The sequence below is a fragment of the Saccopteryx leptura genome, chromosome 1 (assembly GCF_036850995.1).
Source record: "Saccopteryx leptura isolate mSacLep1 chromosome 1, mSacLep1_pri_phased_curated, whole genome shotgun sequence".
Classification (NCBI taxonomy): Eukaryota; Metazoa; Chordata; class Mammalia; order Chiroptera; family Emballonuridae; genus Saccopteryx; species Saccopteryx leptura.
In genome coordinates, this window is record NC_089503.1 from 258,085,401 (window position 1) to 258,110,280 (window position 24,880).

The following is a 24,880-nucleotide window of genomic DNA, read 5'->3' on the forward strand; positions in this document are numbered from 1 at the left end:
TGGCCCGGCCAGCCTGGGCTTGGGCCTCCTCCAAGACTCGCCCTAGCAGGGTGGCACACCCTGAGGAGGCTATAAGGGCCTCCACTCCACCCTGCTGCTCACTCAGCCCAGCCACAGATCCTGCCGTAGACCCCACCGCCCACACCCCTCACCGCCCAGCCATGGAGGCCATCAAGAAGAAGATGCAGATGCTGAAACTGGACAAGGAGAATGCCATCGACCGGGCCGAGCAGGCCGAGTCAGATAAGAAGGCTGCTGAGGAGAAGTGCAAGCAGGTGAGGGGCCAGCTGCTGGGCTGCACCAGGCTGCCCAGTGCCCTGTCTGAGCTGGCGAAGCTCCGGGCTGAGGGTGGGGTTCTCAGAAACCTTGGTACCTAAAGGTTAGGAAGGGGGCAGGGGGGTGATGCTCCAGCCGGAAAGGAGTGAGGGGGGTCATTGTCTTTCCTGGAGGGATTCTGAGCTGGGAAAAAAGAGGGACGACAGGACCCACCCAACAGGGTTGGTGGGAGCCAAATCAGTAAGAGAGAGAAGGGGCGTGTGTGTGCTGGATGTGTGTGTGCAAATGTAAGAATTTGTGTAGGTGTGTTGGGATGAGTGCATCAGTGTGGGTGGGTGTATTGGATAGGGTGGTTGTGGGACTCTGTGTGTATGTGTTTAAGTGTATTTGTGTGTGTTGGAGCTTTTCTGTGTGCACATGTCGTGTGTGTGTGTGTGTGTGTGTGTGTGTGTGTGTGTGTGTGTCTCAGCTGGAGAGTGTGCAGGGACGATGGTGGCTGCGATAATGAGCGTGTCCAGAGAGATTTGAGCGTATGGCTGTTGGAAAGTGGGTGTGAAAGAGTGTAGGTGTGTTTGTGAGACTGTGTGTGTGAATTGTGGTATCGGTGTTGCATATATGGGGGTGAGGCTGGCTGTGTGTGTGCTTGTGCAAAAGCTGGCATGGCTAATGAAACGTGCAAGGGTCAGGGTTAGTGTGTGTGCTGAGGTGACCATTGTGGGGTTGGCTGTGTGTACTTGCTGGGGTTACTGTTTCTGTCATTGTATGTGGGTGCCTGTTGAGGTGAGGGTGGCAGTGCAAAGCTGTGTGTTTGCTGGGCGGGTGTCCTTGTGCCCGTGTGACTGTGAGCCTGTGAGTCCACACTGGTGACTGTTCTGGGAGGGTGGCCAAATGTGGGTGTGAGGCAGGCTGGCATGACTGGCTGCAGGGGCAGTTCGGTGAGGCCAGGGATGCTTTCCAAAGGCTGGTTATGGAGCTCACGTCCCCAGAGGTCAGTTTCCCCATCTGTGGTTGGGAAGGTCTTACAGACCGGGGTGAGTGGAGATTTGAGACTCTATGAGGCTCTGCCTATTTGGGGTGCCTCTGCTGTCCCTGCTATGAATGTGGCAGGGCAAGCAGGGCTGCCTGTGGCAGACAGAGGGCCTGACACCCAGGGCTTTGAAGATGAGGGAAGCCTCTGGCCATAAGGGTACATCAGAGAGTTAATAAATGGGCAATAGCAGAGGTCTGGGTTAGGCAGTCCTAAAGGCCACGGCTTGGGACAGAGCAGAAGTCAGAGTCTAAGTGGCCAGAGCAGCCAGAGAGGAGAGGGAAGGGGGCTCATTCACACCCTCAGTGTCAATTACCAAGCTCTCAGGAGTGCTGGGGTCTCAAATAAGCCCTAGGAGCTGCCCAGAACAGTGACAGCAAGTGCCTGGCCTTGCCCAACCTAGGCACCAGGCCAGCTTGGCAGGTAAAAGCACAGGCTCTGAGCTCAGACTGGCCCTGTTCACAGCTTAGTCACTGAGCACCCTGGAGCAAATGCCTTTACCTCTCTGTGTGCCTTGGTGGCCTCATGTGTGAAATGGGGAAGTGACGGTGGTAACCCCCTTGCAGCCAGAGGATTAGAGGTGACTATACAGATAGATTTCTCATCACCACACCTGGCACAAAGTAAGCCCTCAATAAATGCAGGGTTGCTTCCTGCTCCTCCCTACTTTCCCTTTGGGCTCCTCGCCTTCTCCTGGGTCTGTGACACATCAGTGCAGGTCAGCTTCACCATAGCCCTCCCTTCCAGAAATGCCCCTCCCTCCTACTGCCCCATTCCCCACTCCAACAAACACAGACATTCATCATGTGCTGGCCCTGACCTGCCTGCTTCCATCCACAAATTAGCCCTCACCATGAGGCGTTTAGCAGAAAAAAGCAACTTGATGGCTCTAATTTTTACTAAGGTGTGAGTGACTGATTTAGCATGCTATATCAAGGCAGACACAAAGGTCAAAAGGGAAGGCTCCTCAAAGCCTCCAGGCAGCTGTGTGGCCAAGGAGGCAGGGACAATTTCTCTGGCCTCCAGCTGGATTTTCATTCTGTTCTTTATCCCCTCAAAGCCTCCCACTGGAGTAGACTTTTGCTCAAATTCAGGCTGGATCATCTAGCTTTGTGACTCAGGGCACATTGCTGCCCACCCCCCACCCCCAATTCCTCAGTGTTCTCATCTGAGTAATGGGGCAAATGATGCTTCCAATGACCAGGTATGAAACCCAAGACTCCAGAGGTAGAAAGCAAAAGCCAATGGTCAGTCCGGCCCAGAAACAGAGGTGGGGGGTGACAAAAGACTCAACTCACCCTTATCATAGAGCCTTATGATTCAGAGGAGGCCAGAGAGCATGGATCTCAGGGCCAGGCTGACACTCAGGGACCCTGCAGCAAAGTCCAGATTCCAGGTCACCCTCCTTCCATTGTTCTGTGAGTGTGGGAATGGGACCAAGAGGTTCAACCTGCCTGCTTCCTGCTCACTCCTCTCCCAGGGCAGTGACATCCGCCACAACTGGCCTTTGCCCTCACATCCTGCCTCAGCCCTGCCCAATGCCCTTATTTATGAGGACTAAGGTATGTTGTCCATGACCTGCTTATCTTCTTTACAGGCAGGGAAACTGAGGCCCAGAGAAGAAAGTGACTTGTCCTAGACCTCCCAGAGGCAGGGCGAGGCTCTGCTCACCCAACAAGGTGCCACATACCACCACACACTTTGTCTGTGAAATTCAGAGGAAAAGGAACTGATTTAGGGTTTGACATTGATTCATTCCAAGAACCTCCTTCAGGGTTCCATGGTGAGCGCTCAGCCCCATGCTGAGTGATGCTGGGGCCCAGAGTGGCCTTGGAGCCCCAAGCTAAGAGAGATGGAGTCAAACACAGAGGGACGTCCCGGCCTCCAGGTTAGGGCGAGGCTAGGAGGATCAGGGACTGGAGGGTCCAAAGGGGTGGCAAGGGCTCTGCCCAGAGCAGCAGGGCAAACTTTCAAGGGGAGGGGGCTTTGGCACTGGGTGCGGAAGGTCTGTGGGAAGAGGGTGTGCTGGGCAGTGGGCACAGCATAGCCTAGTGGTCAAGCAAACAAGCCAGTCTGACTAGGGTTCAAATTCCCTCTCTGTATGGCCTGGGGCAAGTCTCTTCCTCATTGTGGCCTCAGTTTACCCTTCTATAACATGGACCTTCAGCCTGACTGGGCGGTGGCACAGTGGATAGAGCGTCGGACTGGGATGCGGAGGACCCAGGTTTGAGACCCCGAGCTCACCAGCTTGAGTGTGGGCTCATCTGGTTTGAGCAAGGCTCACCAGCTTGAGCCCAAGGTCGCTGGCTTGAGCAAGGGGTCACTTGCTCTGCTGTAGCCCCCCTGATCAAGGCACATATGAGAAACAATCAATGAACAACTAAGGAACCACAAGGAAGAATTGATGTTTCTCATCTCTCTCCCTTCCTGCCTGTCTGTCCCTCTCTCTGACTCTCTCTGTCTCTGCCACAAAAATCAAACAAACAAAAACCATGGACCTTCAGTAATGGGCCTGGCACATTCTAAATTCTTCATAGCCCTCTGCCCACTTTATCATAGCCTCCAACTATTGTCCAAACTTTGCTGGAAAAAGTTATTACAACTCCAATTGTTTTTGTAGCTGGATGGGGCATGCAGAGACCACTATGTCAAGGCTTCCATTTTGCAGAAGAGGATTAAGGTTAGAAAAGGGGCAGGGATTACACAGCTGGGGCTCGGAGTCAGGCTTCTGGGCTCCTTGCCTGGAGGTCAAGATCAGATCCCATAGACCCTGATGTGCTGCTACCACCTCCTCTGATCTTCTATCTCCTCCCCATTCCCCAGCTCAGGGGCCCCAGGATGGGTGGCTGGGCGATGGCACCTTGGGACAGCATGCGCACATACACATCCCCACATTTTGCACATCTCAGGGGTGAACATGGAACCCAGATCAGATTCTAAGCTTGATCTAAAAGTTGCAGGCACAGCAGCTTTTATCACATACCCTCTTCAGGGAGGAAGAGAAGGAAGCCAGGGAGGGATGAAGGAGAGCAGGCCTAGCGTGAAGACCTGTTTCCATTCCTGTGCTGTGTGACCTGGAGGAGGTTAGCTACCACTCTGGGCTTCTGGCTGTGAAGAGGAAGCAGGAGGATGAACCGGGGTCCCAGGGGAGGCTGCCTGGGAGCTTGGACAGTATCAGGGATCAAACTACTGAAGACGTAGCTGGATCAAAGTGTGAGTTGGACTAACCACCCAGCCCAGAATTAGGGGCAGGGGAGGTGCCACCTGACTGGTGTGCTGGGGAGCAATAGAGATGGTGGGGTGAAGGAGTGTGTAGTTTATATCCCATAGTCCTGACCTTCTCAAACTAGGGGTGTTGGGAGGGGGCCCAAAACCTCAGGATAAACAAAGACGACTCAAAATTTGGGGAATGTAGGGGACATTTTTATTAAAATGAACATAAGCCAAATGCGCAAGAATTTAACTTGAGCCTCAGAAGAAAGTGGTCTTTGAAGGGTAGCTCTCTTCTAACCAAGCCCCCAAAATCCAGGAGTATGGAGGGGCATCTGAGCCTTTCAACTCTTCAGGGTATTTTTGTGAGAGTGTGAGAACTATTCTCTTGTGCAGTCAAGAACCATGACAGGTTCTAGGCAAGGGGCAAGACAAATGTACACTTAGGAAGATTCTTTGACTGGGGTGGGAGTGGGGGGAGACATGTGCAGAACTAGAGGGGGCTGAGCTGGAGGTGTTACCAGACAGGGAACCTGGCCCTTTGGGTCTGCCTAAGACCAGCCAGTACAGTGTGGGTTCTTGACTTGGTGCTGGAAAAATTTCACAACACGAGTCCAAGTGATTTTGAAAGTAAGTTTATTAAAGTTGGGGACAGTGAAACAAGGAAGGGCCTAGAATAGCAGAAGTAACAGAAGAGCCTGGGCAGGGCTGCCTTGGCTCTCTAGAAACCCTGTGGGAGCCTACCCTGGCAGTTCAGAAAGAGGGGGCGCTGGGGCCAGAACCAGGGGGTTAGCCTGAGATACGATGCCACTGCCAATTTCTCCCCTGGTTGCAAGTCTAGTGAGGGTCCTTAAAGTTTACGTGCCTGTTGGGAAAGAAGAGAGGAAAAGGGAAGGGAAAAGCAGGCATATGCTCCCAAGAGGGAGAGCAGTCCAGGTTCTCAGTCCCAAGGGGTTTTAAGAGTAGGGAATTTAGGGGAGATCCCAAGGGAGGATCTCAGAGGCTATTCATCCACTAACCAGGTGTGTCCTTTTAGGGTCCTGATCTCTACTGATTGATCTGCTCTAGAGCAGGGGGCCATTAGTCAATGGAGCAGGTCTGCCAGCCTTGGTACTGCTTGTCTGCTTTTGCTGCTTTTCTGGGCCTGTGGCTGAAACACAGCTGAGGCCTAGATGTATTTAATGTGGGTCAGAACTTCATTATCCTGGGGGCTTAATGCTTAAGGGCTATTCTCTGGACCTCTTCTTCACTCCCATGCTAAGGGGATCTAACCTTCATAACCAGCAACATGCCAGGGAAGGAAAGGTCTGGAGAGGATTCGAGCCTCATGATCATCAATACGAAAACAGGGGGCCTAAGTCAACAGGGCTGAGGAAATGTTACCTTGGGGGAAAGGTCCTTGTTTCCCCAGTTTTGCCCATTGTTAGGCACCTGGTGCTCTCTGCCCTGGTAACCTTTTGTGTCTGAGCAATTAATCCTCGCTCTGCTCATGTCCATCTAACTGCTTACTTACCACAGTGGTAGGGGTCATCCAGGCCTAGAGTGTGAGATTCCCTCTTTCAGTTAAACCCAGATCAAGGGGAGGCTGCACCCTGAAACTGGGATGCAAAACTGAGAGTGTTTCTGGGAAATGAATCAGGACTCACGTTTCCCCAAAGCTGTACTCCATTCCCCAAGAATATTGGGGGACCCTCAAAAAGATAAGCACAGCTGGTCCCAGGACAAGGAAAGGATGTGAAAATCATATTCACAGGTAGCACTCAGTGGTTCATAGTATTGTTATCCCGTTTTTAAGGTGAGGTAACAGGTTGAGGGAGACAAAGGACTCTTGTGAATGTGGGGGAAGCCCTTGCGCTCTGGGGAACATGGCCCCCAGATTGACACGTTTCTCTTCTTTCCCCAGGTAGAGGAAGAGCTGACGCATCTCCAGAAGAAATTGAAGGGGACGGAGGACGAACTGGACAAATATTCAGAGAACCTTAAGGACGCACAAGAGAAGCTGGAGCTGACGGAGAAGAAGGCCTCGGATGTATGTGTGCTGGAATGCGGCCGCCCGAGGCGGGGCCGCGCAGCAGCCTGGGCAGGGAGGGAGAAAAAAGAGGAGGAGAAGGAGGAAGAGGAGGAGGAGGAGAAGGAAGAAGAGAAGGCGGTGCTTCCCCGCGCTTTCTCCAAATAAGTCCAGAAAAGGGGCACTTTCCAACAGCTGCGGCCAGCGGTGCCGACGTCAGGCCCTCCCCCAGCGGCGCTGACGTCAGCTGCCGGGCCGGGTGACCTCATCGCCCCGACAGCGACCAGGCCAAGGGAGGGGAGGGGAGAGCAGGGGAGGGGACGGGCGGGGCGGGGGCGGCACCGGCGCAGGCAAAGGCTCGGGGGCTGGGGCGCGGCTGCTGCAGCTTTCGCCGAAGCCTACTCCTGCCAAGCAGAGCGCCCGCTGCGTGCGCCCCCGCGCCTCCGTGCCATGGCCGGCCTCAACTCCCTGGAGGCGGTGAAACGCAAGATCCAGGCGCTGCAGCAGCAGGCGGACGAGGCGGAGGACCGCGCGCAGGGCTTGCAGCGGGAGCTGGACGGCGAGCGCGAGCGGCGCGAGAAAGTGAGAGCCGCGCGGGGGTCCCCTCCCCGGTCCCGTGCGCCCCCCGGCACGGCATACTCTCCGGTTCAGTGCTCCGCGGCTCGCCCCGCGCGTCCTCCTATCTTCCCTCCTCCCCGTGCCTCTCGCTTCCCGCGCTCCCGCCAGCCACAGCAGCTACTGTCCATCCCTCTCCCCCTATTAGCCTGCCTTCGCGCCCTCGGCCCGGCCGCCCGGGATCGTAGACCTGCAAATGCCTCTCACCCCCAGCGGCCCGGACTGGCTGCTGAGACCCTTTCCTCCGCCGCCCTCCTTCTTTCCCGACCTGAGACTGGGGAGGGAGAGCTACAACGGGGTCGGAATGGGCCGGCCGAGCGGGAAATGGGCGGGCGGGGGGGGGGGTGGGAGGAGGATGGGGCCAAGGGCTTGTGCGATCCTGGAGTGGGGTACCGGCACGGCGCAGCCATCCGACTCCCGCTGGCACCCGGGTCCGAAGATGGGGGCGGGGGGCGCGCCTGCATCTAAGAGCGGGAAGTGAGAGTGGAAACGAGCTCCATTGTCTGGAGTTGGACTGGCCGACTTGGACTGGGGTGGGGGAAGTTGCGTCGCACTTTCTCGCCTCTTCTGAGGCTTCCCGGCTCCAGCTGAACTTTCCCAGCTGTCCCTAAGGGCGCGGCTGCGACGTGTCTGCCCCCGGCCAGGGGCGGAAGTTCAGTCCCCAGTTGTCGGTCTTTCGCTCCCTAGCTGGTCCCAGCGGGAACCAGGACCGCTGGAGGGACCTCACCTTCCTCCAGGAGACGCTTGTAAAGTTAGTATGGAGCCCCAGACCCTCGATCTTTCTGTATCTTTCTGCTGCGGGTCATGGGGCCTGAGGCAGATAATGGGGCTGAATGAGGAGGAGGCCTTGCTGCCTTCTCTCCATCCCCTGACTGTCCCTCGTAATGGGACAGATGGTAGCAACTCCTGGGGCAGGGTAGAGATCTGGATTTTAATTTTATTTCCTACCACTAGATACTTAATCCCTAGGAGAGAGTCTCCCCATCTGTAAAGTAGTGATGATAGTAATACCGACTTCCAAGGGTAGTTGGGAGGTGTCCAGGAGTAAAACTTACCTGCATGCCTCTGGCACATAGTAGGTGCTCCATTTTTTTTCTCTCTCTTCTCCCTCTATACCCAGAAGAATTCAATCTAATGGAGGAAGGGGGACAGACAACATAGACTAATTTGCATTCAGGGGTCTCTGTTCTGTACCAGAACAAGGCACAAAAGAGGTCATCCTGTGGAGCTTTAAAATGGAGGTTGAGCAGAGTCTTATATAATAAATTAGAATTTTCTGGGACAGGACACCTGACTGTGTAAAGACTCAAAGACAAAAAGTTGGGGGAAATGGTGGAAGCTGAGGGATCCTGCGAGCTGGGATGTTGGGATTCTCAGGGTGGGGACCCCAGAAGTGCAGATGCCCGGCCAGAGGGAATTGCCATGGGTATTGAGCCCCAGATTGCTTAGGGGTTGGCCTGAGGCTCAGCCTTTAATCCTTTATGGGCTGCTCTGGCCCCCTTGTAAGCCTCCAACAGTAGCTGGTTTGGCCTCTTTCGCACACGGAACCAGTGTAATCCTCCCTCTGATCTCATCCCAAGCCATCTCACTGGAGGACAATTACTTCTGCTTAAAAATGGCTCTCAGCCGCAAGCCAAGACAGGAGTGGGACAGTCCATTTGGGAGGAGAGATGTTTTTGGAAAGTTGCAGACATCTTAAAAGATGCTTTTTAAAGAGCACTTCTCTTGGTCAGGAGGGGGAAAGCCTGAAAAAGGTTCCTAGGCAAAGGAATGAGGCCCAGAGGGGGAAAGAGAAACTCTTTCTCAGTCGCCTGTAGAGAAAGCAAAGAGCTGGCGTGTGGCAGACTTCTGGGGCTGCCTCCAACAGCTGGTTTCATTTAGATTTTTGTGTGATTAATCGACATCTTCCTGTTCCTTGGCCACATGTATCTAGCAAGCCTCTTTTACCTTATAAGGTAAATCCTTTGTAGAGTGTAGAAGCTTTGATTGCAGGAAGGGGTGGAGCCCCAAATGACTTAGCAGTGACTAGCAGTTTTTCAAAAATATATAATATGTATGTGTCCATATAGATTAATGCATCTCAAAACTCTTTTAATTCCAGATAGATGAAAATTTGCCCAAACTGTGGTTGTCAGGATTCATAATCTCCTACATAAGGAGCTGCTCACTTTTTTTTTTTTTTTTTTTTTTTTTTTGAGATAACTCCTAAATCAAGCACCTCTGTATGATCTTAAAAATCAATTCTTTGACTGCTAATGTGTATAGAATTTCTTGTCGGGATGATGAAACTGTTCTCGAATTAGTGTGCATAATTTTGTGAATGCCCTTAAAAACCATTGGGGGGAAATTCGGTTCCTTCTCCAGTTATGAAAGGGGTTTTGATTCATGTAATTTAAAAAGAATAAAAGGCAGTCATTGGAAGGAGCAGATGATATTTCTTAAGAGTTCATCTGTGGTTGTTTTTTTGTGTTTTTTGGGGGTTTTTTTTTTGTATTTTTCTGAAGCTGGAAACGGGGAGAGACAGTCAGACAGACTCCCGCATGCGCCCGACCAGGATCCACCCGGCACGCCCACCAGGGGGCGATGCTCTGCCCCTCCGGGGCGTCGCTCTGTCGCGACCAGAGCCACTCTAGCGCCTGGGGCAGACGCCAAGGAGCCATCCCCAGCGCCCGGGCCATCTTTGCTCCAATGGAGCCTCGCTGCAGGAGGGGAAGAGAAAGATAGAGAGGAAGGAGAGGGGGAGGGTGGAGAAGCAGATGGGTGCTTCTCCTGTGTGCCCTAGCCAGGAATCGAACCCGGGACCTCTACATGCCAGGCCGATGCTCTACCACTGAGCCAACCGGCCAGGGCCTCATCTGTGGTTTTTAATGGGTTCTCCAAACTGGTATGTCAGAGAGGAGGCTGCCCTCACTCAGAAACACCTGTGAGACCTACCCATCTGTCTGCTGCTAAAACTCTGGAGCAGAGAACAGTTGCCTGGTTCTTTGTGTTTTGCAGGACTCTGGCCTTGTTCTATGACTCCATATTTTTGCTGTTTAAAGGAGCAGGGAAAGGAGTGGTTTCCCACTCATTTTTACATGTAGCTTTACCTGGGGCTTCATATCTCCCCTTGGTTGAGCCCCGTTTGCACCCACTCTTAATATCCCTTCCTGAATGTGGCTGGCCTCGAAGCCCTCACAAAACTTTGAGATTCAGGGTGCAGGTTCAGCAAGGGAAGAGCCCTGGATTGGCACACGAGAGGCCATTCTTTACCAATTCTGTGACACTGAACAGGGAGGAATAGGATGGGGAGGCTCAGAGCCATGAAGCAACCAGCCTAACGCCATATGGCTACACACTGCGAGCCAACCCTTTGATCCTGGAGTTCTTGCTTTTATGCATCCCCCACTCCATTACCCTCCTTGTGGGGGAGAACACCTTGAACAGCCAGTAACACTGCTCAGACATCTCTTCTATGCCTGTAACCAAGATGTCTTTCCTTTCTTCTATATCTTGTCCCGTCATCTCTTGGCAGGTCTTAGTAAAGGATGGTGTTCAGTCTGAGTTGCCTTTTTCCCCCTCAGTGTATGGCCAGGGTTTTTGTTTTTGTTTTTTCATTTTTCCGAAGCTGGAAATGGGGAGGCAGTCAGACAGACTCCCACATGTGCCCGACCGGGATCCACCCCGGCATGCCCACCAGGGGATGATGCTCCGTCCATCTGGGCCGTTGCTCTGTTACATCCAGAGCCATTCTAGCACCTGAGGCAGAGGCCACAGAGCCATCCTCAGCGCCCGGGCCATCTTTGCTCCAATGGAGCCTCAGCTGCGGGAGGGGAAGAGAGAGACAGAGAGGAAGGAGAGGGGGAGGGGTGGAGAAGCAGATGGGCGCTTCTCCTGTGTGCCCTGGCCGGGAATCGAACGCGGGACTCCTGCACGCCAGACCGACGCTCTACCACTGAGCCAACTGGCCAGGGCTATGGCCAGGTTTTAACTGAGGGCTCCATATTCTTGCATTTATCTTGTCACTGAGGTGACTGGGAGCAGACCTGATCATGTGACAGCATGAGCTGGGTCCCCAGTGACCTTGTTCTCTAGGAATCCAGCACATGGAGAGGCCAGCACTGTCCTCTCCCAGCATATGGTATACTTGTTTTTCTTCAGTGTTTACTCAGCCACCAATGTTTACTGGGACACACACCTTCATCGTTGAATGGCGGGTGTTGCCTCACATTTTTGGGAAAAGTCATACTGAAAATTCATATTCTCAGTATGACCAGAGTGTAAATTTCTTACTGCCTCTGGTTGGAGGAATCATGTTAGCTGAGGGAAAGTCACTGTGAGTAAAGGGCTTCCGGCTGCTGGCCAGTTACCTACTAACCTGGCTGCACCTCTGACTTTCCCAGGCTGAAGGGGATGTGGCAGCTCTTAATCGACGCATCCAGCTCGTTGAAGAGGAGTTGGACAGGGCTCAAGAACGACTGGCCACGGCCCTGCAGAAGCTGGAGGAAGCAGAAAAGGCTGCTGATGAGAGCGAGAGGTAAGGATGCTTTGAACCCCGTGGCACTGGTAATGGCTTTTTGGAAATGGAGATGTGAATGGATGGCTGACCTCACAGAACTGGGCTGAAAGTGAGTGCAATCTCATGATGTGAACATGTGTACAGTGCATTACAATGCCTTGAAAATAGATGTTTGTCTTTGTAGTAGTGAGGACAAAAACTCCCACCAGGCAGAGGAAGGGAAAAAAGGGCAGATATCACTGCAAGTATTACAGCAATGTGATCAGGTTACAGAGTCTGAAAGCCACTGTCCACATTTTCAAGACATCAATTTCTGAGGTGATGCGAGAAGAGGGCAGATAAAAACTTGGAACAAACCATGAATAGATGATTGATAACAATGCTGTTAGGCAGGCTTTGGGCTACTAGATGGCTACAACATGTCAGGCACATGCACAGACTTGCAGCTGGCGGTGCTCCTCACCTCTGTGGCATGAGCACTGCATTTGGGCTTCCAGCACGGGGCTTCATCTTCTGGAGTATGGCAGTTTCTCAGATTGTGTGATTCACAGAAGGACCCCTCTCCATGGTATAAATGGGTTCCTTGGGTGGCAATGGTATGCAAGTCTATTGCATGATCCCACCAGGATTCTCTCTTGACCCACTTGCTGTGGTTCTCCAGGATGAATTCCTCCAAAGGAGTCATCCCTGACTGTGCTATTGTACCCATAAACTAGAGATAAAAACCAACTGAGAAATCTTGGAATTGACTCTGGGAGTTTCTCAAACAGGAAGTTTCTTCCCATGCAGTGAAACAGCCTGTGCTGAGGGTACAGACCCAGGTCAGGCTCTGCTTCAGCCACTTAGCGGGGAGGCAGCCATGGGAAGTATGAGGGATCCCATCACAAAGTCCTCATGGCTGGGGCAGGGGCTAGGTTAGCTGCTGTCCCATGTGCACACTGTCAGACCAACCTGGCTGATTGTCACACTTTCAAGATGCCCCCAGGGCAAACCCGGAAAACCTAGGATTGCCCCTCACTTATATCATGTCACCAGAAGCATTTGGTGATACTGTTGTTAGAGACTGATATACTCAGGAGGAATCCTATACTCAGGAGCTGAAGAATCTAGGTTCAAGTCCTACTGCCACTTGCTCCGTGACCTAGGTAGGATAAGGTCACTTTGATCATCTCTCCAGGACTGCAGAGGGTTTCCAAGCTTGCTCACTTGCCGATCTTGAAGCCTTGTATAGGTGTGCAGGGTGTTGTGACAGTCAACTGAGAATGGTAGTGGCAGCCCAAATGAAAGTATTTATTGGACAACAGAAGTACATGCACCTCTGCTCTGGGAAGGCACCACACATCATATGTTATCCTGGGTCAGCTTCTTTGGAGATACTGATTTTACCCAGATCACTCCAAGCAATGCAGGCCAGAGTGAGCTTATTTCATGGTCAACCAGCTGAATTATGGGAGACTTCCAACTGACCCTCCTCATCCCTCAACCTATTGGTACCTAGCTCTTACCTTGGCTTTCCACTGCAATCCATTAATCATTCTGGTTTTCTGCTCATTCCTATTTTTGAAACCTTCCAGTGGTTTTCTGTCCCCTCAGCATAAAACCTTTAGCGTGTCATAAGTGCCTAGTCTATGGTCCAGCCAACCTGACCTCCTGCTGTGTTAGATCATTCCTCTGGGGCTTTCTTGTTCAGCTCCCTCACTGGAAAGTAACTCCCCCGCCACCCTCATCACTTGAGGACTTTCTTCTGGAAAGTGGTCTGTGACACATGCACACCACCTCCTCCCCTGCAGTGGAATTCATCGTTCCTATAGCCAAGCTGGCCCAGACCTCTGACCACAGTATAGTAACTGTTGGCTACAAGTACACCCTGTTACTATGTAGTTAGAAGTGATATAGAATGGGAACACTTACTCTGGAGCTCCAGAGCCAGATCATCAGGTTTGGGTCCCAGCTCTGCACTCACTAGCTATATAACCTTGAGCAAGTCAATTAGCCTCTCTGTGCCTTGGTTTCTTCCTCGTGAAAAGGAGACAATGTACCTATTACTTCGTGGGGCAGTTTTGAAATTTAAGGTACTTAGAGCAGTGCCCAGCATTTAGTAAAGGTGAAAAGTGCCTGTGATTAGCTCCCTAATTTCCTCTTTGAAGCCTGGTTCCTGGCAGATGTCTGAGCAGTGTTCAGATGAGCAGGTGCATGGGTGCATGGAGGTGTGTGATGAGGCAGTACTGTGTATGTGGCAGTAATGACAAGGTTGCTCTTTGCAGAGGAATGAAGGTGATAGAAAACCGGGCCATGAAAGATGAGGAGAAGATGGAGATCCAGGAGTTGCAGCTCAAAGAAGCCAAGCACATTGCTGAGGAGGCTGACCGCAAATATGAGGAGGTGAGTGGGGCTGGTAGATGGTGGCTGCAGCAGGAAGTGGGGAGGAAATGGATGTGTGATAGGGAGAACCTGGGTCCGCCCAAAGGAAGCTCTCAGTTAGGTCAGCTGTCCATCTGTGTCCACATCTGTTTTTCCAGAGACACCACTTGGCTGGGAACTGTATCTTTCACAGTGCCAAAAGGTCCTGGGGAATTCTGTGACGCTTGTCTGATTAGGTGGGGAAACCAACTGATCAGACACTTTTTGTCCCACAGCTGGGTATTTCTACACAGTTTGGCTAAATTTTGGAATTGTGGTCCCTTATCATGGGTCTTCAGACTGTGAAAGCTCAGTCCCCTTTCTGCCTGCCTCTTGGTCTCAGCTCTTCCTTCTCCTCCTATCTGCCTCACTCCTGGGACCCAAGGGAGAAAATTTTGATGGTCTCCAGGACTAAGTTAAAGAAGCAGCAGAGCCTGAGCAGTGGTGGTGCAGTGGATAAAGTGTCAACCCAGAACACTGAAGTTGCCAGTTTGAAACTCCAAGGTCACTGGGCCCTGAGCACAGGCTTGTCAACATGGGATCACTGGCTTGAGCAGGGGCATCGTCCACATGATCTCAAAAGCCCCATGTGGCAGTCCTGACCACCTCTGTTCTACTCTTCTTGAGATCAAAAGGTTGCTGGCATGAAAAGTCCAAGGTCACTTGCTGAGCAACGGGACACTGGCACAGCCCCAGTCAAGACATGTACAAGAAGCTTAATGTACAACTAAAGTGAAAGCAACTACGATTTGATGCTTCTCACTCTCTCTCCTCCCTCTCTTAGAAGTAATCAATGCACAACTAAAGTGATGAAACTACAAGTTGATGCTTCTCACCCTTTCTCTACCTTCCTGTCTCACTCTCTCCTCTCTCCAAAAAAAGAAAAAAAGAAAAGCAGCAGCAGAAGGCCCCATGTTGGCAGATAGTCTGGGCATGGCCTCGCTGTCTGCACTGAGAGCATCCTACTGGATGTGGGGGGTCAGTCTCTGATGATCCTTTCTGTCTCTGCAGGTAGCTCGTAAGTTGGTCATCCTGGAGGGCGAGCTGGAGAGGGCAGAGGAGCGTGCTGAGGTGTCTGAACTGTGAGTAGCAAGAGCAGGACTGAGGGGAGCCCAGCTCAACTTTTCGGTCAGAACTGGAAGGAGCTGGTTGACACCAACCAGGGCCTCTGGTCAAGTGGATGGGTGTCTGGAATTCATTGCTCAGTCCTCCCTCTTTGCCTCAGTAGATGACAAAGAGGAGGCAACTGTTTGATTTTGCTGCCCATGTCTTGACTATTCCTACAAAGAAATTTCAAAGTAGGAGTGAGACAGCTGGTAGCAGAGAAGCCCAGAAGTCTTATTCTCCCAGAGAGAGTATCTCAGTGGGCCGTGACTTTTTAACAGAAAGCTGACCTATAGAAAGCATCCCCCCTAACCCCGCCACGTGTTTAAAGGCTGAAGTCATTATTTGGCCATGCCACATTGCTAGTGGGTGGTGGGATGTTGGTGGTGAGAAGCTTAAACAGAATCCTGAAAGCTCCAAAAAACAACAGAAATTCTTGCCCTTAGGCCCTCCAGCTCCACAGAGCCTCCTGCAGCGCTGAGGGGTCTGGTTTCGCAAATCCGTTCTGGGCTTGCTTCCTGGAGTGACCAGTGTAAACTCTGGTTGCTGTCTCCCAGCCTCCACTCTCTATCTCATTCTTACACCTTCTGGAGTCAGCCTCATCAATCATAGATTCCACAAGTCCCTGTTGCCTCAGCCTTGGCAGGAGGCCAGGAGCACTCTACAAACCTTCCAAATACTCAGCCTGCCTGCCACGCCTTTGCCTGGCATGAGAGGGCTTTGATGAGTACACAGTGCTCCAGCTCAGAAAAAGCCATTGATCTTTTCCTGCATTCCTTGTGGGGACTCCAGGCAGGCAGTGTGGATTCCTCCTGTGGGAAACTGCCTTTAGAATTGCCTGCTGTGAGGGAGGGTGAGACACAAAATCCTTTGTCTTTGTGCAGAAAATGTGGTGACCTGGAAGAAGAACTCAAGAATGTCACTAATAACCTCAAGTCACTGGAGGCTGCCTCTGAAAAGGTTGGTGTTTGGCTTTAGTTGGAGGGTGATTGGCTGGGCTTGTTTCTTCCCCCAAGGTATGCCAAGGTATCAGGGGTCTGAACTGTATTTGCTAACAGCAGCGTTAGTGCCCTGTGGCTGGATCTCCCTCCTCCATGGGGTCTTAGCATCATTTTTTATCTGTACTTCTTACGAGGGTGGAGATGGAATGTGAGATTGATGCCTGGTCAGGGTCAGGCTCCTCCTGGGGAGATCTGAGCAAAATCCTATTAACAGAGAGTCCAATTCTCACCTGAAGCCCTTGGTTCTTCCAGAAATACCTTCTTGAAGATTGAGCAGCAGATATCAGAGGTGGAATTGGGCTTTTTAGGTTGAAACTATACAGAGTAGACACAACAGGATAGAATCACATTAGGAGCAACGTCTAGTCTTCCTTGGGTCACCCTGCTGAATTCCCCATCCTCCTCTCCTCCTTACCCTCCCTCCTACCCTTCAGTAGTGTTGAACTTCAGTTTAAGTATACATTACATGTTCTCTTGTCAACTCCAGTTCTTTGAACCTGCTGTCCATTCATCCAGGAGTGAACTTTCTTTTTCTCTTTGCTTGAAACCTCCTATTCATCCTTTGGGCCTCTGTTTAAATAGCACTTCATCTGGGTAGCCTGCCCTGATTGCTTATCTAGGTTAAGTGTTTCTTGGCTTCATAGCCCCAGTCACATCTTTTCCTATCATGATGGTTGATCTCATTTATCATTATTACTCAATTAATTGCATGCCTTCCTTACTGGATTGTAAACTTAAGGACAGGGTCCAAATCTGACTTATTTAGAGCTATATCATTAGTCCTAGCTTTATGCTTGGCATATATTTAATACTAGGATATTTGATGAATAAATACAGTCCAGGGGTGCATGTCAAGTGCTGCGAGGCCACAGAGATAGATGTTTCATGACAATATGGCCTCTGCTTTTTTGAGAGCTCAGTCAAGTTGAGTGGAAAAGATTGACAAGATAACAAGGTGCTTTGAGACTTTAACAGAGGCACCTTGGAAAGCTGGGAAAGGCATCACAAGGAAGTGACCTTTAAAAAGGCTATAGAGCATGATGATGACCAGAAGCTTAAATTCCAGAGTTGGGTTCTAGTCTCGGCTTGTTCATTTGATAGCTATGTGACCCTAGACAAATTACCTGACTCTTTACTCATCTGTAAAATGGGATTGAGGCTATCTAGCAACATAGCAAGCAGTTGATAAATATTAGCTAATATTAATCTGAGGTGAGCCTTGAAAGACACATGCTTTCTAGCAGGTGGTAATGAGAAAAGGAACAGTCCATCCTTGGGAACTCTGTCAGAGACTAGCGCTGGGAGACCAGAGAGTACACAAAATCTGTTGAAGCAGACAGCACTTTGGGGAAGTTGGTGGGAAATGGGGTTGGAAATACAGACGTGAAGGGCCTTGAATAGCATATATTTTCATTCAGTCATGGCCTTACCTTCATTACACTTTGTCTCCAGTTATCAGTTCAGTACCATCCCAGAGGGGTTTCCCACAGATTCTCTGAGTTTCGCACCCATCTCCTTTGCCTGGAAAGGTGCCTGCCTGTACTTTGCTTTTTAGGCATGTTCAAGCATACACTTCCTGCTCCAAGGAGCAGGAAGCTGGTGTTCTTTTTTTTTTTTTTTTTTTGTATTTTTCTGAAGTTGGAAATGGGGAGGCAGTCAGACTCCTGCATGCCCCCGACCAGGATCCACCTGGCATGCCCACCAGGGGGCGAAGCTGGTGTTCTTTTATGCCTTTTTTCTTTCCTTTTCATAGAAACATGTTTTGGTTTCTCCCACAGTATTCTGAAAAGGAGGATAAGTATGAAGAAGAAATTAAACTTCTGTCTGACAAACTGAAAGAGGTGAGTAATCACACCCAGCAAGTCAAATTTCTCTAGGGGCTGGCCTTGAAGCATTCGCAGTAACTGCTGTCTTTTTCCTTAGGCTGAGACCCGTGCTGAATTTGCAGAGAGAACAGTTGCAAAACTGGAAAAGACCATTGATGACCTGGAAGGTATGAAATTACCATCTAATTATGTTTGCTCTGCCTCCCCCTACCTGACATACTCACAGAGAGCTGGGGAAGTCTGTGTAGGGACTGAGTGGGCTTTGTTCAATTTAGAGATAGTACAGTGCAGAGTGATGTCACATCTGAAGTCTGAAGCACTGGAATTGGATAGTGCAAATCAAATTCAGACTTGCATTGCCATTTTTCAAGAAATAACATCTCTGGTTAATTAGCTCCACATGTGAGTACAAAGACTCAAATATGGCTGATGTAAAAAAAAAAAAGGTTTTTAATTTTCTTCCATTTCCTCATTTCTGAGCGATGCCTTGCATTTTTTAGATGCCTTGTATTTTTACGGAAGCTCTCTCCCAGAAAGCTCAGAGCTTATCACTACGAGAAAATGCAAATAAAGAGAATGTAGAGACTAAATAAAGACTCTAGTCTGTAAGCCTAGTGCCCACACATCCCAGAATTTCTTGTAGAGTTCCAACTTTAAAAAAAAAACTTTTCTGTGTTCTTCATGAAATAATTCGTGCATTCCAGATCTTGGGGTTCAGATAGAATCTCCCAAGCTGCCTCTCTTACCCAGAATGAGTGCAAAACTCATTCCTCAGACCATGTGTCTGGAGTTTGGTTTGGGAAGTGAGGTTTCCATATAAGGGGAATGCTCCCATTCCAAAGTACGACTTTGAACCAGGTAACATTGTTGAAAATCAGAAACAACCCAGGGCAGGAGACTGGTGAGAAGCTCTATACATTTCTGGTCACCACTCTTTTAAAGGTTCATTAGGAGTAATCCCCTGTAGAACCTCCAACTACTTAGAAATCACTCTGTCTTGTTTTCTTGTTTGTTTTCCATAGGACACGACTTTCATCTAGTTCATGCTTTGTTTTCTCACTTTTTTCCTTCCTCTCATTGCTCATCTGTGGCACACCATCCCGACCCTCGTGTTCTGCCCCTGTACTTCTTCCGAACTCTCTCCCTGGGAACATCCACCCTCTAGATGAGCTCTACGCTCAGAAGCTCAAGTACAAGGCTATCAGCGAGGAGCTGGACCATGCTCTCAACGACATGACCTCTCTCTGAGAGGCAGCAGGGGTGCGCCCTCTGTTCTAGCCTTACTGAAGTCTGCCTTCTCACTGTGGTGCCTACACTCCTATGGGCTTCTAGAAGCTCCCATTTCCTGTCTCCTGGTTTGATTCTTCAAGCCACCTTCTGCTGTGTCTGTGACTGTGTGACCGAATAAAGACAGGTGTCCTCATCCTATGCCCTCTTCTTTTCATTTTCTCCACTTGCCGCTTTTGAGCCGTAGTAGCTGTGATGCCCTTGACTGTGGCTACAACAGTAGGTGGGTCATTCAAATGAAGAGCTCAATTCAAAAAGAAAATTATGCCTGTGTGATTCTTTCCTGATGATGTGAAAACAAAAGCCAATTTAGCACGAGCTCTCAGACTTGGAGTTAGCTGACTGTATCTGCATGCCAGTAGCTGTTTTTCCTTAAACAGAACTTGTTTTGAGTGGAGATTCATCCACCCTCTTAAACAGCTCTGTAGTCATCAGAACTTGCAGAAACCAGCAGGCTGTGCCTGAAAAGAGCCTACCCTTGAGTGGGGTTTGCTCTATGGATACAAACAGCAGCAATGGCATTTTGGTCTCTTCACTCCTTATTGCATTTGTTTCTGTGTTATACTCTGAGAATGTTGCCTGGAGTTCCCTGTTTTCTTTTCTTTCTTTCTTTCTTTTTTCTTTTTTTTTTTTTCTTTTTTTTGCGCTACAGAAAGAGAGAGTGATAGGAAGGGCAAGAGATGAGAAGCATAAACTCATAGTTGTGGCATTTTAGTTGTTCATTAATTGCTTCTCATATGTGCCATGACTGGTGGGCTCCAGCCATGCCAGTGACCCCTTGCTCAAACCACCAACCAACCATGAGATCATGTCAATGATCTCACACTCAAGCCGGCGACCCCCAGGATTTCAAACCTGGGACCTCAGTGTCCCAGGTCAACACTCTACCCACTGTGTCACCACCAGTCAGGCTATGTTTTCACTTTTTATGGAACATTTATCCAGATCTTGGTTCTGAGAGGGAGCTCACCTCTATACCTTGCCCTTAGGAAACTACCCTACAAGGAATTAAAGAGTATCCCTTTAGCAGGGAAAAGGGAATGGAAGTTGCTGGAATGCCAAAGAAAGGAAGTGAGATGATCCTTTCCCAAGTTCCAAACAAAGTTGCCTGAAATGCTAACATCTACCTCCCCTCATATTTAATTAGAACCAGGAACCCTGCTTTGGTTGAGGAAAATCTCATAAACTTAGCCTGTGGATATTAAAAGGACACGCCTATAGTGACCAAAAGCTCATTGATTTTTTTCCAAGAGAATCCAAATTTCAGTCTATCCAGCCCTCCCCTGCACTCTGCCACCACCACCACCTCTGACTGTACTCATAACTCAGACATGTTGATGTCTAAGCCACATCTTCTAGACTGTCCCTCAAACCTGAAAATGACATGAAAATCTCCAGTTAGCATCAATTTTTGGTCCTTATAGTTTGTTATTCCTTATCCTGTTTGATTCAGGTGGGAACCTCTGTCCCGATTTTTCTTTTCCTTTTTTTTTTTTTTTAATTCCATTGACATGGTTTCAAGTGTCCCACTCGTCCCAATTTTTCTTTATATGCATTGCTCCAAAATACATCCCTCCTAAACAACCCACACCCTTCCGCCCCCAACATGTACCTGTGTCTAACTGCCACCCACCGGGGACTTCTGTACAAACCTCTCCCTCATACATCACACTGCATCCACCCGGAGGAAGGTTACAGACTGCAGAGATTTGTATTCTCTTTGCTCTATTTGTTCCTGGAATTTTTCCAGACATTTGTAGCCTCCACCCTTTGAAATAGCTGCAGCCCTGCCTCTCCAGTGGAACTTCATTGACAGGGATTGCGGCTATGGAGATCTACTACCTGTTGGCTGTCTCTGGGCCTGTCATGATTCTCAAGGACAATTAACACTTCCAGGGAGTTATTTTTTCTCAGACCTAATAACAAAGTAGACTCCAAGAATCTAGTGGCAAGGTGAAGTGAGGTCAGGATTTGTAGTTGGGATATCCAAGTTTAGATTTTAGCTCTACCACATTAGCTGTGTAACCATGAATAAGCTACTTAGCTTTTCTGCAAAATAAAGGTGCTATCTCATTTATTGTGAGGATTAAATGAGATAATGGAGAAATTGGCTCACACAGTAGTAGATATTCAATTACCATGTGTCCTTCCAGGCTGGATAGGCCTGGGTCACTGTTCTGTGTCTGATGAACTCCCAGATCAGAATGGCTTGGTGTTTTAAGTGCCTGTCAAATGAAAAATTCCATAGTTGCATTTTAAAGACTGCCATCTTGTGTACTTTTTTCTTTCTGAAAATTTCCAAGCTGATCCTCTCACATTTTATGAGTCATTTTACTTCCCTTCAGTATTTTAATGAGTCCTGGCCTAGTCCCTTATCAGCCATCACTCGTGGCAAACCAGTTCTCCCTCATGTTCTGTCACGCATAGATCTAAATGGCATCTTACTTTTTTAAAAAATTTGTTTTATCAGCTCAATCACTTAACATGCCTGTAGTCTGGCTTAAGTTTCAATCATGTTACGTTTACCTCAGTTTAACTACATTGCTATGGACACATAGACACAATAACATAATTATGACTGGAATTTCAATAGCCACTCCCAGAACCTCCAAAAGAAAGATGGGTTACAAGGTTATATTTTCCTCCCAAAAGCTCAAAGACTAATTAGTTGGCATTTAGGGGGCAATTGTATTTTTTTCTTTTTTTTTTTTTATTGAGAGGCAGAGAAGCAGACAGACAAACTCCCACATGTGCCCCAAGCAAGCCCCCTATGGGGGTGATGCTCTGCCAATCTGGGGCCACTGCTCTGTTGCTCAGGTAACCAAGCTACCCAAGCTACGTTAGCACCTGACGTAAGGCCATGGAGCCATCCTCAGCACCAGAGCCAACTTGCTTGAACCATTCAAGCTATGGTTGCAGGGGAGGAGGGAGATAGAGAATGAGAAGGGAGGCCCTGGCCAGTTGGCTCAGCGGTAGAGCGTCGGCCTGGCATACGGGGGACCCGGGTTCGATTCCCGGCCAGGGCACATAGGAGAAGCACCCATTTGCTTCTCCACCCCCCGCCCCCTCCTTCCTCTCTGTCTCTCACTTCCCTTCCCGCAGCCAAGGCTCCATTGGAGCAAAGATGGCCCGGGCGCTGGGGATGGCTCCTTGGCCTCTGCCCCAGGCGCTAGAGTGGCTCTGGTCTCGGCAGAGCGACACCCCGGAGGGGCAGAGCATCGCCCCCTGGTGGGCAGAGTGTCGCCCCTGGTGGGCGTGCCAGGTGGATCCCGGTCGGGCGCATGCGGGAGTCTGTCTGGCTGTCTCTCCCTGTTTCCAGCTTCAGAAAAAAAAAAGAGAATGAGAAGGGAGAGTGGGAGGGATGGAGAAGCAGATAGTTGCCTCTCCTATGTGCCCTAACTGGGGATCAAACCTGGGACTTCCACAGGCCAGGCTGACACTCTACCACTGAGCCAACCAGCCAGGGCCATAGGGGGCAAATGTATTAAGTACCCATATATAGGACTAAAATCTTGTGTTTGTGTAGCATTTCATAAATTCTGAAATGTTTCTCATTTCTTTCTCATAATAACCCACATAGCACACAGGGGTATTGTTATCCCCATTTGACAGATGGGGAAGCAGAGCTAGAAAGGTTAAATGGCTTACTTCAGTGGCATAGCTGTAAATTCAGGTACAGTAGTTTGACTTTAGGATTGCCAAACATAGCAGATTAAAATAGAGGACACCCAGTTAAATTTGAATTTCAGCCTGACCTACGGTGGCACAATGGTAAAGCATCGACCTGGAACACTGAGGTCACTGGTTCGAAACCCCGGGCTTGCCTGGTCAAGGCACATATGGAAGTTGATGCTTTCTGCTTCTCCCCCCTTCTCTCTCTCTCTGCCTCTCTCTCTCACTCTCTCTCTCTCTCTCTCTCTCTCTCTCTCTGTTCCCTCTCTCTAAAATGAATAAATAAAATCTAAAAAAAAAGGACCACAAACCTGTCTTTAAAAAAAAATTGAATTTCAGATATGCAATGACTAATTTTTTGGCATAAGTATATCACTTGCAACATTTGGGATATACTTATACTAAAAAGTTTATCTGTTTATCTGAAATTCAGATTTATCTGAACATCCTATATTTTATCCTGCAATCCCATCTGACTCCCAAGTTTGGTACTTGATATCTATTATTCCATGGTGTCCTATTATAATTAAAATATAAATCTCTGCTATGACTTCTGCTCTAGCAATATGGATTCTAGGAAACCTCCCCCCTCTTCAACTTTAACAAAGATGCTTATTAATTTATTTGTCTTCCACTCTTAATCCTTACCAGAAAAACTTGCCCAGGCCAAAGAAGAGAACGTGGGCTTACATCAGACACTGGATCAGACACTAAATGAACTTAACTGTATATAATCCCAACTGAAGAGTCTTGTTCCAACAGAAGCTCCAGACCTCCATCTTTGTCTCTCTCTTCTCTTGTAAGAAGTTTCTTTTGTTCCTGCATCTGTGCAAATTATGACTATGTGACCAAATATTTTATATCAGAGAAGCTTTGAGCACCAGTTAAATCTAATTTCTTACCTTTTTTTTTCCAAATGGCACCAGATTTTTCAACTCTTTTTATCCTTAAATTGCATTTATTTCTAAACTAGGCAGGGTGTTTCCTATTGAACATTAGTCTCTTAAGACTGAGGGCATTTGGTTTCTGGAATTAGACAACCCCACACTTTAAAAACACAAACTCTAATATCTAGTCCTTGGTCAATTTAAAAGGTTGACAATAGAACCTCTGGGCCACTGTTAGACACACTATAGGAGGCCAGGGACTATCACATTAAAATGGATGGGATTTTCCATTCAGAGTGAAAAGGCTGGGGTGGGAGGCTATTGTGCGAAGTCATAAACCACAGATAGATTAACCAAATCATTCTGGCTCTTTTCCACATCTTACCGTTCATAACAAACATCCTCTGAGCAGTCAGCATGAGAATGCTTGAGAAATAGTCCTAACATTTACTCTGATATGAGGCCATTCACCCAGCAGGAATGCATATGGTAGAATTCAGTCCTGTTCGGGAACCCTCATCAAGACGACTGCTGGCCATCAATAATTGAGCAAGAGTGCTTTTCTATTAAATATTGGGCAGAAGGAGCCTCTCTGGCAGCAGAGATAAGTAACTGGCCTAACTTCATCTCCTCTATACTTTAGGGAATGGTAAATTGAAGATTTACTTATCTGAGACTTTTAATTCCTTCATCAGGACCAAGTTAATAAAAGACCAGGAAACTCCTGATTCAACTGGATGTGGAGTATTTTGTAGACAGCTGCACATTTTGGCTTTGTTATATTTTTGCTTTCTTGGTTAACATCTCAGCTAAAACATTCCATATTCCCCAGCAGTGTGGGGGGCAACTCAAGTTTACAGTTGACTAAAAACCACCCTGCTTCTAGCTTACCCAACTCCTCTGCCCCTCACTCCTATTTATTAGGCATCACACTACCCAGGAGATACACTAGCAAATTGTGCAATTAAATAAAGCCCACACTTTTCATTTAGATTCTTGCAACTGTATCATATGTAATAGTATCACTTTTTCTACATTTTGGTCAAATAAATTTTTACATAAACTACAA

At 49.0% G+C, this 24,880-nt stretch overlaps 1 protein-coding gene across 4 annotated transcripts; it reads left to right on the top strand.

Annotated features, from left to right (window-relative positions):
• The first annotated feature begins 98 nt into the window (after nt 1-98).
• On the top strand, nt 99-24,880 carry TPM4 (tropomyosin 4). Of its 4 annotated transcripts, none has more exons than XM_066348585.1 (9): nt 99-275; nt 6,417-6,542; nt 11,519-11,652; nt 13,899-14,016; nt 15,046-15,116; nt 16,023-16,098; nt 17,918-17,980; nt 18,063-18,132; nt 19,131-19,382. In XM_066348585.1, the coding sequence occupies exons 1-9, from the start codon at nt 162-164 to the stop codon at nt 19,211-19,213; spliced, it is 855 nt and encodes a 284-aa protein (XP_066204682.1). In that variant the 5' UTR covers nt 99-161; the 3' UTR covers nt 19,214-19,382. The 4 variants fall into 4 exon arrangements, with proteins under 4 accessions (XP_066204682.1, XP_066204675.1, XP_066204701.1 ...); XM_066348578.1 differs by lacking the exon at nt 19,131-19,382 and adding an exon at nt 23,576-24,880 and having other exon boundaries at nt 101-275; XM_066348604.1 differs by lacking the exons at nt 99-275; nt 6,417-6,542 and adding an exon at nt 6,856-7,103.